Below are 14,933 nucleotides of genomic sequence, written 5' to 3'. Positions count from 1 at the left end.
GAAATTGTTTTATAGAACTAGTCCTTACTTTTTGCGATTTCGGTTCGATCATTCCACCTAACAATTAGATAAAAAAATTTTTTTCCAATTTTCAGTATACCAGATTGCTTCCTCCAGCAAAGTTTTCAAAAAATTTCAAAGATAAACAATTGCTGAATACTGCAATGTCATATCTGAACGTTGGACACGACAAAATAGAGTTTTTTGTGGAATAACCCTCTTTAAAATTAACTTATAAGTTTTTACAGATTTTAGTATTTATTCTCAGGTTATTCATATTATAGTTTAGTCTAAAAGCTTACTTCGTGAAGTTTTTGTTTATTTTTTTTCTGACCCTCTAACATGTTTACAATACATCTGGGTTTATAAACGTTACAAACGTTTTTTTGGTGGTTACTAGTTGAATTGGAGATCATTTTCAGAAATGCTTCTTGCCAGGAAGTATAATCTGAAAATCTTCTTTCGATAATTCTGAATTTAACGAGAGATCTTTTTCTTGGTTCAGATATTGAATTGGAATCGTTTTTTGCCGGTTTCTCAGCGAATTAGAGCCTTACATCTTTTCTTAATCTTTACGAGCCTTGGAATCTGGTTCTACGATTTTAAGTCGATTGAGGAACATGTTTCGTCTTCAGTAAAATTCCTGGTGATAAAATTCTAAGATTCCAAATAACTTTTCTTCAACATTGAGTTCCAGTTTTTGCAAATACAAAACTACATACAAAACTTTGTCTTTACTTTAACTTTGTTGAAACTTTATATTTTAAATTTTGCGAAGAAGTGTTTAAAAATATGTTTGGAAACTGTTCAACAGTTCAACTTTAGGTTATTCTTAAGGATTTTGTCGTTAACCTCTGAGCTACTACAGTTTCTCCAAAGTGCGTCCTGCCAGCAGCACAACTCACCCATCCTCAAGCGAGATAGGATCCAATAAACTGACAGAACCACCTTCTAAACCTCAAATGGAAGCAATACGAGTGACGTTTGTATTCCGTTCCCGTAATCCACACAATTAAAAGGACTCGACCGTTGTAATCATTATGATCATTATGATTGGCAACGCAAACAGCCTCGTTTCGGTATCAACGATGAAAATATATATCCAGTTAACTGCACAGTCCCTAACAAGACCAGGGAAGGTGGGACTGAACGTTAGTTACACGCAGCAGAGTATCCGGCAGCAGTGAGACACCATATAAATTACCGCCCCAATGGCAGAAGAAAAGAAAAGTCCTCGCTCTCTGTTTGATTTAAGCTAGACAAACCAAACAAAACAAACAGACAATAGAGCAGTAGCAGCATCTTTCCTGCACGGTCGCTAGGCAGGGCGCGATTTGAGTGCACTGTTTACGACTCCTTTCCTATGGTGGACTGCCGTAGACTCCGGTTTTGTTTTGGCCACACAGGAAACCTCGGGCGTGACAGTTTTATTTATGTTTGGACAAAAGGCCTGACGGAGCAAATAAACCATTCCGATTGTACAATTGCAAGCCTCGGTTCAGCAACGACACGGAAACCCATAAGTCGCGTAAGCACAAACACGCACATACACACATGGCTCACTCGAATAGGGAAGTGGTTTTTCCTCCGGCACTAACAGACTGTACGAAAGCGAGCGCGGTGGGCACAAAAGACACAAAGGCTTTTGTGTTCGGGGTTCGCCTTTTTTTGTCGGGAGATTTGCACTATCACTGTGTGTTATTCGGCCGATTTTGTTTACAACAATCGTTTTGCGAGGACCCGGAGGTTGCGATCGGTTCCGAAGGGTAAGAAGGGAGAGCATAATTTATCATCACCCTGCCGGTGAAGTTATGGGCTCATCAATTTTTTTTTCGGTATATTTTGCGCTCGGCCTTCCCGCAGAAAATTAGTCAGAAGCTACGAGAGAGGCGTTTGCCGAGCTATAAATTACCGGCAAAATGACAGTATTTTCCAAAGTTTGTTTACATTAATCACAATAAAGTTTAGAAAGGTGCATAGCCCTCGCCGTTTATTAGGCTGCATGTAACTTTTTACGGGTACTGTTAATTACTACGGTTGACATTTTCGGGGGAATTTAGGTTTATTAATAATTGTTTCATACCACGGTATTGCACCTAAAATACGATAAGTAATTGAATTTCATTACACAAGTCTGGAAATGGAAATTCAGGGAACCTTCACTCATGCTTCATTGCTGTCGGCCAGATTGAAGTAAGCAAAACATTCAATCATATTTTGGTGAAAGATTTGATTTCTAACATTCGTCAACACGTTTCATTTCAAAAATAAAGAACACCGCTGCGAATTACGCAATGAACTCTCTTACCAAGTAGCTTTCACAAAGCTACTCACCGCAGCAGGATACCTTGCGAATCCTGCTGGCGGTGGTGCGGGGCATCGATGGAAGCCAAAGGTTCTCGCACTCATTCGCACTTCCGAGCCGTGCAATTTTTTACTCATCATCATCTTTCATAGCTATAGGAGGAATGGATCGCAACAGCCCTCAGCTCTTGTGCTGCGTGTGTCAAGACATTTATTTATCGCCGTTGAATGATTTGTGTTTCAATTGTGTGCACCGTGAGAGTCTCGGGGTTTGATTGATTACTGCTGGGAACGGTTTTGATGCTGCGCTTATTTTCATTTTCAACGCTAAATGGGAATGTGAAATGTGCGATCATTGATTTTAAAACGCACAACTACGCATGAAGTGTCCCGTTGGATGAAGTACAAAAGATGCAATTGATTCATTATTCATTAATGATCAAATTGCAATCAAAGGCTGCCTGAATGTTAAATTCCTAAAAAATAAGTGTTTTTTTGCTTGGCATCACCTGAAACTGATTCCCTAAACGTTTTCATGAAGGTCGGATTATAAAACGTAGATCAAGACTCATAATGGTTCCAAATTAATTTACCTTCTAAATGAGCTTATAAACATCAGAAATCAGAAACTAAAGTTTTGCTCTGAGTCACCAAAAACCGATTTGAAAGACCAATAATAGCTTTGAAGTCGTCCTTTTCTTCGGAGAAGTTTAGGGAACAAAATAAAATCAAATTAAGCCAAAATTACTTAATTTCATGAATTTCATTTTGCTGTAAATATTTAATCAAATTATGAGATGCTTTGAAACTATCACTGCAACTTTCAATTGACGCTTTTAGATAAAATGATTCTAAATCGAGGTGAGAATCGTTGAAAAATGCTTCACAGAATGGAAAAAGTAAAAAAAGAAAATCCGTATCACAATTATTCTAAAAACTTATAGATATAATATTTACGAATCAAACGGAAGTTTTGAGGAGAAATCGGTCAGTGTAATTTTTTTTTTTTATTCTCGCTTATTTTCCGTCGGTCTAGTTCCGCCACTGTTGTTGTGCCAATCACCGACGCCCAGGGAGGCGACTCCACCCAGGACCCTAACTCACGACCCGTTTATTAACGGACCGGCGCCAACGGCTTTACTTCCTCATGCGATGGAAGGCGTGATCCCAGAGATTTTTTTGCCTCAGAAAATCTCCCGGTGTCGGCTAGGATTGAATCTAGACCAGTTTGGTTGGTTGTGAGTGGATCACGCCACCTCACAACCATCGACACCTATGTCGGCGGTGGGATTCGAACCCAGGCGTCGAGCGTGGTTGGCGGAGAGGTTACCAACCACACTAGGCCCCCGCTTATAGTGTGTAAAAATTCAAAAGAACAGATTCTACATTAAACTTAGTATTACTGAGACCAGAGAAGCTTAAAATCGAGTCCCAACAACAACGATGCACGCAAAACGTTTTAAAAAAAAAACAAAAAGTCCGAACAAGAAAATGATCTGTAGTTATGTTCAGAATCACCGAAGATTGCTCAAAGTTTAGAACAATACCAAAAGAGGAAACGATCTTAGGGCAAGAATCACTCTCATTAACGCTTCTAAAGACCGGCTAAAAAAGTCCTCAAATTAAGATCAAATAATAGAAAATTAAACTCAGTTTTGTTGGAAAACTAGCTTGGGCTAGCAAAACAGAAAATATTCCAAAAGTTCAGAGAGCCAAATATAACATCTAAATGTTTTCAAACACTTTATATAAATTGAAAAAAGTAATTTTCTTCATGAAAAACATTAAAGTTATGAGATATTTTTTTTTAACTATTTGTAAAACCATTACGGCAAACTGGTATTTACCTAAAAAATCATAAGAAATCCGGGAAACTTTCGCGATTATTTTCAAAAATAAGGTTTTTTAAGTAAATGCCATTCTAACTTCAGATTTATCGTAAATACTAAGTGAATATACTGTAGTCTGTTTCTTTGCTCTCATAGTCGTTAAACAATTCAAATGTGACTTTTATAATAGTACAACCACTATGGGCATTACCTCCATCATGGGAGCGCTTACCCTAGCAACGTTAATCTCTTAACATCACTGAAAACGCACTAATACAATCAAAAATCGGAATGGTGTTTAGAAAATAATACTCAGAATTGGCAAAAAACGATTCCATAGAAAATGTTTTCATATTAGGATTGTCACCAAACAATGTCTTTAAAAACCAGCAAAGATCGGAATAAAATTAAATTATGAACCAAATCAAAATACCGAAAAACAACTCGTAGAACTGTAATTCATTGATACTGAGCGCAATGTCTTATCCAGAGATTGCATAAATACGAAAAGAATTGAATAGATACTAAGCTCAGAATCGTAAAGAATGTTTATAAAGATTAGAAAAAAACTGGGAAGAAAAATGTCTTAAACGGGACACCCGAAAAAATGATCAATGCTAAGAAATGGCGCTGGAGTGGTAGTGGTAGTAAAATCGAAATTTTTACGAGAATTTTGCTTAATGACTGGAAAAACTGCTAGTTAGCCTGTTTTTATATTATTCTAACTTTCTAGCAGTTACTTCCACTTTATCCAATTTATTTTATCAGAAAACTTGATTTTTCTATACAACTTTATTGAGTCAATGGAGTTGTATAGGAAAATCAAGTTCATTGATATAAAATAGATTGCATATAAAAAAAGTAGGTACTAGGAAGTTAGAATAATATAGAAACAGGGTAACTAATAGCAGTTTTTCCAGTCATTAAGCAAAATGCTCGTAATAATTTCGATTTTACTACCACTACCACTACAGCGCCATCTCTTAGGATCATTTTTTCGGGTGTCTCAATAAACTCAAAAACAGTCAAGTCTTTTTATGTTTTTGTTATGCTTGTTAAAATATTTAAACATGTAAATCAAGTTAGAGCGTTAAAATAATTAAATTGGGGACTAGAATAAATGATGAAACTCCTGTGGACTATAGCGGAATGAAAATAAAAATTAATTATACTAAAATATCAAAATTACAACCCTGCTGATGCACTGCACGAAATTTGCTGCATTGTGCACTGAAGGGTGTACGGTATCAAATTGCATTGCAAAAAAAGATTTGGTATATTTCACTCATCCAATCAATCGTCTTTTTATTTTCAGGTAGTAAAATAAAACATGTTGTTCAGTTTTTTCACTGTTCGTTTTTTCCAATTCCATCCGCATATCGAAATGCACAAACTTTCCTCTCAACACTGCTCATAAGGTCTTGTACGACGTTTGGACCACTATTCTATTGTATGGAAATCCATTTTCTCTTCATATCCTCTTCAGAATGTGGAGGTTGCAGCTATCCAAGAGGTGCGGTGGCCGAAATCGGGAGAACGCGAATTCCGAGCAGTAGATCCTACTGCGGACACTTAATTTAAGTACCACATCTACTATAGCGGCGGCGTGAAAGCAGAAAGAGGAGTCGGTTTCGTGCTAATTGGAAAACAGATGAAGCGTGTCATCAGATGGAGGCCGATCAGTGACCGTATATACGTGTTGAGAATTAAGGGCAAATTCTTCAACTACAGCCTAATAAATGTGTACGCACTGACCAACGAGAAACCCGATGACGAAAAGTTCTATGAGCTCCTGGAAAAGACATACAATGAGTGCCTAGGACACGATATATAGATTGTCATCGGAGATGCAAATGCCCAGGTCGGGCAGGAAGACTTCTTCCGCCCCGTAACTGGTAGGGAAAGCTACCACTCTACTACGAACGGCAATGGCCTGAGACTTGTTAATTTCGCTGCAGCTAGGGGGATGGCTATCTGTAGCACTTATTTTGCACGCCGGAACATACGTAAGAACACCTGGATGCACCCGAATGGAGAGCTTTGCTATCAAATTGACCACGTTCTGATTAATGGACGGCACTTTTCAGACGTTACTGACGTGAGGTTGTTCAGAGGACCAAACGTTGACTCGGATTACTTTCTCGTAGTAGCCAAAATCCGCGCCCGGCTGTCCAACGTGTTGAAATCCAAGGCAACGAGGAGGATGCAGTTGAACATCCAGCGGCTATCAACTGAAGGAGTGGCTGCAGAGTATTCGCAGAAGGTTAATGAACGGATTGAGGAAAGAGTTGAAGGGAACCTGAATGAACAGTGGAGGCACATCCACAGTTCGATCAGCACTACAGCGCGAGAAGTGTTAGGTACAACTGCGGCAGCTGCGTACAATGAGTGGTTTGACGCTGAGTGCCAGCGAGTGACGGAGGAGAAGAACCGCGCCAGGGGTCACATGTTGGCCACGGCTGTGACTCTTCAGAGTGTGGGTAGATATCGAGATGCTAGAGCCGCTGAAAAGAGACTCCATCGCCGGAAGAAACGTCAGCATTGGGAGCGTATTCTTGCGGAGGCGGAAGGTTGCTTCTCCAGGCACGATGCGAGTAGCTTCTACAAGAAGGTCAACGGAATCCGGAATCGAAACGTGTCAGCCCCCGTCATGTGCAACGATAGGGAGGGGAGCCTGATAACCGATAAAACAGAGGTGGCCAGGCGTTGGAAGGAACACTTCAGTGTGCTGTTGAACGGTGAGGGAAACAGTGGAATCGAAAGGAGTAGGATGACTATTGAGAATGATGGTCAAGCTGTGGATCCACCATCCATGGACGAGGTGAAAAAAACAGTGAAAGAGCTGAGAAACTGCAAGGCAGCCGGGAAGGACGGCATTCCCGCCGAACTCTTTAAAGTCGGGTGCGAACAGCTGTATCGTCCCATCCATCGGATCATGCTGAGAGTGTGGTCTGATGAAGAATTGCCCTCGGACTGGTTGGAGGGTCTCATCTGCCCGATCTACAAAAAAGGTCATCGCCTGGACTGTAGCAATTATCGGGGCATAACTCTTCTCAATACCGTGTACAAAATTCTCTCCCGCATCCTGTTCTACAGACTGAGGCCGTTGCAGGAGACCTTTGTTGGCGAGTACCAATGCGGTTTGCGAGGGGACGCTCCACGACGGACCAAATGTTCACCTTGCGACAAATCCTGGATAAATTTCGTGAATTCAACTTGCAGACGCACCATCTGTTCATAGACTTCAGGGCAGCGTACGATTCAGTTAAGAGAAATGTGTTATGGCAGATTATGATCGAACATGGTTTCCCAACAAAGCTGATTAGGCTGATACGTGCCACCCTTGAAGGTTCTACATCAAGCGTCAGGCTAACCGGTGAGATATCGGACTCGTTCGTGACGTTAGATGGGTGACGGGCTGTCGAACTTATTGTTCAACATCGCATTGGAAGGTGCTATACGGAGGGCTGGTGTGCCGAGAAGCGGCACCATAATTACGAAGTCGCACATGCTTCTCGGTTTTGCGGACGATATCGACATAATTGGTATCAACCGTAGAGCTGTGGAAGAGGCCTTTGGACCTCTCAGGAGGGAAGCTGCGAAATTTGGGCTTTTCATACACTCTGCCAAAATGAAATACATGGTAACTGGCAGAGTGCGTGGTAGTCCATCGGAGGTTGGTACTGCGGTGGTGTTAGATGGGGAAACATTCGAAGTAGTCGACGAATTTATTTACCTGGGAACATTAGTGACATGTGACAACGAGGTTAGCCGTGAGATAAAGAGGCGGATAGCAGCTGCAAACAGGGCCTTTTGCGGATTACGTAACCAGCTAAGGTCCCGCAATCTGCAAATCCGTACTAAACTTGCACTCTATAAAACACTGATTCTTCCGGTGGCTCTCTACGGCCATGAATCATGGACGCTGAAAGAGGGTGATCGGCGAGCTCTTGGTGTTTTTTAGCGTAGGATTTTGCGTTCAATCCTTGGCGTCAAACTAGAAAATGGTGTTTGGCGCAGACGCATGAACCATGAAGTGTACCAGGCATACAAATCGGCGGATATAGTCAAGCGGATAAAACACGGCAGGCTTCAGTGGGCTGGGCATGTAGCGAGAATACCGGATGAGCGTCAAGCGAAGGCTATATTTAGCAGGAATCCCGATAGAGGTCGTCGACTTCGGGGTAGACCCCGCACTCGTTGGATGTGTGCTGTCGACGAGGATGCACGCGAAAAAGGTGTTAGGGGCGATTGGAGGATAGCAGCCCAAGACCGAGGGACATGGTGATACTGGCCATTGATATGAAGTGCGGAATACAGAAAACACTTGGGCAATATCACAATAGATCAAACTTCTCTGGTCGCAGTGATGAGTACACACAGAGAAAAAAAAACATATAAAATTGTACGTAGACAGTCAGAAAATGTATTCAAATTAAACAAAATCAAAGTGAGCTTCTCAAAAATCCCCAAAACGGTTCTTAACTAGAACAAAATCTGGTAAAGAAAATGAAATTCTCATATATGCCTTGTGTTCTTATTGCATGTATAGTTTCATGAACTCAATTAGTTTAATCATTGTTCTGGATTGGGCAGCCAAGGGTCATATCATTTCCATTTCATGAAAAATGAATCGTTAAAAGCGTTATTCATTTACTTTGGAGCAAAAACTACGTATTATTCGAGCAGTCTGAGAAAGAAGATCTATTCAAAGCTTAAATTGCCGAGCAGTTTTGTGTTCAAAGAACTTCGATTTATAAATAATAAAATCTAGTCGTTCCACAGTTTCACAAAAACAAGCATTAGTCTCTGTTGGAATAGGCAGAATAAAATTAGCTTGAAATTGCATGAAAGTTCGCTAAAATGCTTTGGAGAAAAATACTATAAACCAAAATTTTTTTTTATTTATTTGTTTGAATCTTGAACTTATAGTCCACTGAATTATAAAAGTTCATTATTTTACAAAAAATATCATTAATACAAAGTGTCTCCTAAAAAAAAACGATTGTTATCATTTCGGTGAGTTTTTTTTCCTGACCGACAGCATTGTATCGCCAAAACGCTGCAAAAGTTCAACAATATCGCACGCTAGCCTGGAGCGTTAATGGCGATCTCGATCAACTAGATTAGTTGATAGAATTCGTTATCGATTTTGTTTCTGGCACACTTTGCATATTGTAGGATAAGTGCAACGATACACCGTGCCCCAGTGCTGAGTCGAGAAAGCTCGAATCCTCGACCTGATCGGGAATCGAATCTGACATCACAACTGTGTGGGAGAGCTAGCCGATCGACATCGCTAAATAGTTATGAAAACCAGAAAAATAGCTACAGGTTTTTAAAATTAAAGTTTGAAGAAAACTTTTAAATGTCGTTTGAAATAAAAAATTGTTCTAAATAGAAACGATGGCCAAGGCCAGGAATATGTTAAAAAGAGTATCTCAAATGGAGCTCACAATCACCGGAAAGAAAATTAAAAGTATCAGGACATGCCAAAGTTTTTAAAAACTCAATAATATGATGACGAAAATCGATAGAATAAAATTTAATTCAGCATTACCGACGAATGATTCTAAAGGTGGAGGAACAGGCCCGGATTTTAGGGGGGGGGGGGCAAAGGGGGATAATGCCTCGGGCCTCCCGATTCGAGGGGCCTCCCAAGTCCTGGGGCGACCTTTTTTTATGCTCGTCACTTTCAAGAACGTTTCCTTTAAATGTTTTGAGAAAAGAGGGCCTCACAAACAAATTTGCCCCGGGCCCCCAGTGCCTAAATCCAGCCTTGCGGAGGAAAGATAGAAAGGATATACAATTCTGGATTTAACCTCAAAATCGCAGAACAAAATGTTTCTTAAAACTACCGAAGTAAAAACATCGAAACAATATCCTGTATTTAAGGAAAATTAACTCAAATTGATTTTGAATTTGCAAAAAGTGGTTTCAAAATCAAGAAAAAAAAATAATGAGGAAGGGCTCTCAAATTGAACTAAAATGATCACGAGAAAATTATTTTAGAGTTAACTTCAAATCGTGAAAGCTCTGTAGCAAATAGAAACAAACATCAAATCAACTGAAAAGTTTTTTGTGGCCAGAAACAGAACAGTTCCAAATAAGACGAAAATCAACAAAAATTCCAAATTTTTAAGTCCAGAATTAGAAATACAAAGCCCGTATCGTATAGTAAGAGAAAGATTTGAAACTAAGTTTAGATTTACCAAAGAACGTTTTCAAAACGAGAACGTTTCACAAACACTTATCATAAATCGATTCCAAAGGCGAGGAAAAATTGAAAAAAAGAACATGAAAATGGTGCTAAGAAGATTGAAAAGCAACATTCCAAGTTGAGCTAAGTGTTATCAGTTTTTCCGAACCAATTTCTATTTTTATAACGAATTTTTACCTGTCAACTAGTTCATTCAAGCAAACTGTGTATGCAGTTGGGGAAGTGAAAAATAAGGGAACTGAAAAATGTGCAACAGACAGACTCGAAAAAAATATATTGCATCCAGACGGGATCCCGTTTTCGAAAATCACATAACTCCAAAAACGAGTCTTAGAGTTGCATTGAACTTAAAAACTTAGAAACGACAAATTCAAGAAAATTGATTATTAAATCAGAAACGGTAAACAAAAAATTGCACAAAGGGGCCATCCACATACCACGTGGACAGCTTTGGGGGGGAGGGTATGTGTAATGTCTACGGTCCATACAAAATTTTAGAGTTTATATGAGCAATTGTCCAGGAGAGGGGGGTTTGGTCAAAATCGTTTAAAATCTGTACACGTGGTATGTGGATGGCCAAATTGAAGTGAAAATCGGAAGAAAATTATCAGTCAGTCGAAATCAAATAAAACTAAGAACCTTAAATCACCTAAAAATAAGAATCCTTGACTATTCTTAAGGACATGACCCCGAAATAAGCCCAGAATAACACAAAAAACAAATTTGCTCCTTGAATGCAAAAAAAAGAATGTAAAAATTGGCTCAGATTCCTTGATAAACGCTTGGAAACCGACACAAAAACTCAGCTCAAGTTGAGCTTAGTATCACTAAAATATATTTTCATAAATGCCCAAAAGTAGAAAATGAATTTCATAATAGATAATGAAAACAAGGAAAGTTAAAAAATGAACCATTTATAATTATAATACAAATCACCGAAAAATATTTCAACAGATCGGGAACAGTGCAACGAAAAATTTACGTCACTTTAGAAAACAATGAAATTCTTGAAGAAAAGATATTAAAAAGCTCTGATGAAAATCAATTAAGGCACGTCTCATTATTGACTGTAGTTCTGTGAAAAATAATTTCTAGCTCCAGCAATACCAAATAAAGATTATGGGTTTGTGATTTAGAAAAAGATATTATTAGAATTATTCACATGACATAACACTCGAGTATATTTCCAATAGAAGTGCGCAGAACAAATTAACGTTCGAACGTTCAAAAACATGAACATGAATATTCTTGATTCAAAACTCTACTTGCTATTTTCAACTTGGTTCGCAAGGATGCTTGCATTAGACAAAAGTGATGATTCATATTTCAAGCGTTTCACGAAATAAAAATTTCTAACGAAGCAGCACTTCACGCGGCTGCATAAACATACAAAAGCAACAGCGCATTTGCCCCCGTTCATTGGCCCAATCGTGGAGTGAAGTACGTGCAGTATTCATGTCAGTTAGGATTTTTTTTACGATACACATCTCGGCAGCCCATTCAGCAAAACTTACCGACAGGAGCAGGCAGACACAACGCGGAGCAAATTCATCTTCCCGCCGCATATCGGGTTTTACGGCCTAATTGAAAGTTACGATTATGGAGCTCGAGTACCGTCGTCCTATTCTTGGCATACGAACCGAGTGCGCCACGTGGGACAGTGCCCACGCAAACTGATTTCTTTCCGGCCGTCCGTAGTGAGACCGCCGAGGAAGCTCAGGAGAACGGGTTCGGTTTTAGTGGTTCGTAAAACAGAATCCTTCCATTTGTATTCGGCTTAACGGACGCGCGGCGTCCAAGTGGTTGCATCGCAGGTGTGTCGAATTGGGGGCAGCATCTAGCACTATTTAGTGTCTCGGTCTCCATAGTTTGAGGTGGGAAAGAACACGCTTCCAGGTAGTTTCGTGTTCTGATTGACCGGTTCTAAAATCACGCCGGTAACTAACACCACTACAGAGTGATTGTGGAGAGACAGTGAGCGAGAGAATTGGTCGGTATCCGAGAGCTAATGACGCCATGTTATTTCTAGTTTTCTCCTTGATTCCTGTTTCGTTGTGTCTGGATTGCCACGCCCTTCTCCACCAACTGGATGCTTGTTTATCAGTGTGTTTGTTTTTCCCAGAAGGAATTTTAGCTCACAGAGGGTGGAGTCAATGTTGACGTTGCTTGTGTTAGTACGAAGGCACGTCACACGTTCAAACAAGCTTTTCCACTTTTCAAGAAAATTCAATCGCTGTCAGTTCTCACGAGAGCCTGATGTTTTGTATAGAAACACGTTTTCCTGATTTCGTAGTTTACTCTTCGAAACTGGCACAGACTGGCTCCGCCTTTTAGAAGCAGTCGGGAGAATTTTCACGCACACTAGCACACCGTTCAACACGTCACAACTCTACTCCTCTCGCTCTATACACAACTCTCGGCGAGTAAGTTTGAAATTTACACCACATCCGAGACGAAGTTCATAAAGCATATAAAAATAATAAACTTCTGAGCTGTTCGTTCCTCTTTCGCTTTCCTTTCCAGAGCTCGGCTATTTTTTTATTACGTACCGTCTTTGAAGAATGTGCGGAAGCAGCTCTTAACGTTGACAAATAGGTGTGGTTATGATGCCGTCTCGTCTCGTGAGTTCCCTCTACCCTCCACTCCTTCCTCCACATCTTTTCGGTTACTTTTTCTAGCTTTGTTTCTCATTGTTTTAAAGTGCACTTGTAATACACAATCAAATTCTTCGCCCGTGCCGCGACAGTTGATCAAATTCGCATCTGCCAATTTGCTCTTGTTTGCGAGTGCTTCGCGGGTTTCAACTTGATTTATGTTTATAGCCTTCACATATGTTTGCTGCACTCGGCATGGCGTGGCACTTTGCCGCTGCCGTTATTTTGTTTGAACACGTTCACTGATTACTTTCATAATGCGATTGTAAACTTTCCGAACCGTCGACGCTTCTTGGAAGGTGGAAAACTTTCCTCTCTAGCACCAGGACCGGGACAGTCAACTGTGTCACACTGCTAGCGAGCGAGTGAAACTCCCGGCATTTCGACTGCTGATGGCCAGTTCGGAGTAGCAGACACGAGATGGTGTGTCCTTCTTTTTTTGCTGCTAGGTGAAATAAAGCACACAGAAACCAAATCCGGAGAATCCTCATCCTTGCTGCTTCCCTTCGGTCATCTCCTGCACAGCGGATCGAACTGACTGACACACGCTGGCCTTTCGATTACGTCTGCTGGTTGTACAGCCCTACAGCCGGGAGACTTCTGAAAATCCCGTCGAAATCCCCGGGATCTACCAAGTCCATGACAGTGGCGGCGGTGCATCGAACGACAGCCGGCCGGCCGACCGACCGAGATATAATCTTATACCTAAGTGTAAGCTCATAATTACATCGCCAGACGCAGGCATGATGGTAGAGCATGACTGCCCCCCGTTTCTTCCTTCCTTCAGTACGTTCTTCTGTGGCTGGGGTCAGGTGGAAACGCGGAAAAGCAGGATCCGAATTGTCATCATTTAGTTGTAACGACAAGAAAAATGATAATCACATGTAGCAGACGGGACACCTGCTGCTGCCTGTCTGTCGGTTTTGCATTGGCAGGGCGGACAACTTCGGTGGAATGACGGCTTGAGCCGACTACCGACTAGGTGGACTAGGAGAGACCTTGCCCTTGCCCTGACGGAGCGAGAGAGAGAGACAGATATTTGGAGCTGTGGGTCAATTTGGCTAGATTAGAGGTTTGTTTTGATGGGTTGGATGGATTCTGGGATTCCGTTCATGTTAGCCGTCTGTTTTGATTCGAACGTTTATTTTTCTTCGGCAGTGGAAAAACTGAATGGATGGATATTTACAAAATAAAATAATCCCAAATTACGTACTAAATTACTACTGGCACCAATAAATAGTTCTGACTTGGGCTGAAAATCGATGAGTCACGCTTTAGAAGGAAAGAAGAAATTGATATATTATCAAGGGAATATGGATTAATCTTGAAATCGCTGTAGACGCCTCTAGAATTTTGAAACGGTAAGGCAAATTTTAAATGGTTCGCCTTTACGCTACTAGGAAAATTAATATATTAAATTAAAACTAAATTAAGTGATAAATGTTAAGAATATTTCTTAACCCGGAACTCGATTCTAAATCAAACTTAAGCCGAGTGCTAACTTTGTTAGAAATGGTCGAAAAAAAAAACAACAAAATGATTTCAAATCAAGCAAAACGTGTTTAAAGTGAGGAATAAACCCAGAAACTAAATTCAAAATTACGTATTATTGGATATAAAATTGTCGGGAAATAATTCTGAAGGCCAAACAAATAGTCGAGTATTTAGAAACACTAGCACAATAATTCCATGCCATTAAACTTTTAAAGTTGATGAACAGTTGAGATTCTAAATGCCAGATGCCAGAGAAGAAAAAGAATGACTAGAAATATGTAACAGAAATGAGTTTCACCCAGAATCACTGAAACAAAAAAAAAAAAAAACGTTTTCGAAGGGCTAAAACCTTGAATATGATAAAAGATTGAAAAAAAATCCAAATAAGACAGAAAATGCATTGAATTTGAAATCTAGGATATCAAAACCAGA

The 14,933-nt window shown here is 40.2% G+C and overlaps 2 protein-coding genes across 3 annotated transcripts in view; one reads left to right on the top strand and one right to left on the bottom strand.

Moving 5' to 3' along the window:
- The window catches only part of LOC129718372 (cytochrome P450 4c3-like), a 115,584-nt gene extending 102,132 nt beyond the window's left edge, over positions 1-13,452 (bottom strand). Inside the window, exon 1 of one of the 2 annotated variants that reach the window (XM_055669107.1) lies at positions 11,868-13,452. In XM_055669107.1, coding sequence (XP_055525082.1) covers positions 11,868-11,918 — 51 coding nt within the window. In that variant the 5' untranslated portion in view covers positions 11,919-13,452. The remainder of the gene's footprint in view (positions 1-11,867) is intronic. The other variant, XM_055669105.1, reaches the window with a different exon arrangement.
- The window catches only part of LOC129718373 (pituitary homeobox homolog Ptx1), a 166,139-nt gene that overhangs the window by 24,912 nt on the left and 126,294 nt on the right, over positions 1-14,933 (top strand). The window lies entirely within an intron of this gene.

The sequence above is a fragment of the Wyeomyia smithii genome, chromosome 1 (genome assembly GCF_029784165.1).
Source record: "Wyeomyia smithii strain HCP4-BCI-WySm-NY-G18 chromosome 1, ASM2978416v1, whole genome shotgun sequence".
Lineage (NCBI taxonomy): Eukaryota > Metazoa > Arthropoda > Insecta > Diptera > Culicidae > Wyeomyia > Wyeomyia smithii.
Note: the sequence above shows the minus strand (reverse complement) of the source record. Positions and strands in the feature narration are given on the sequence as shown.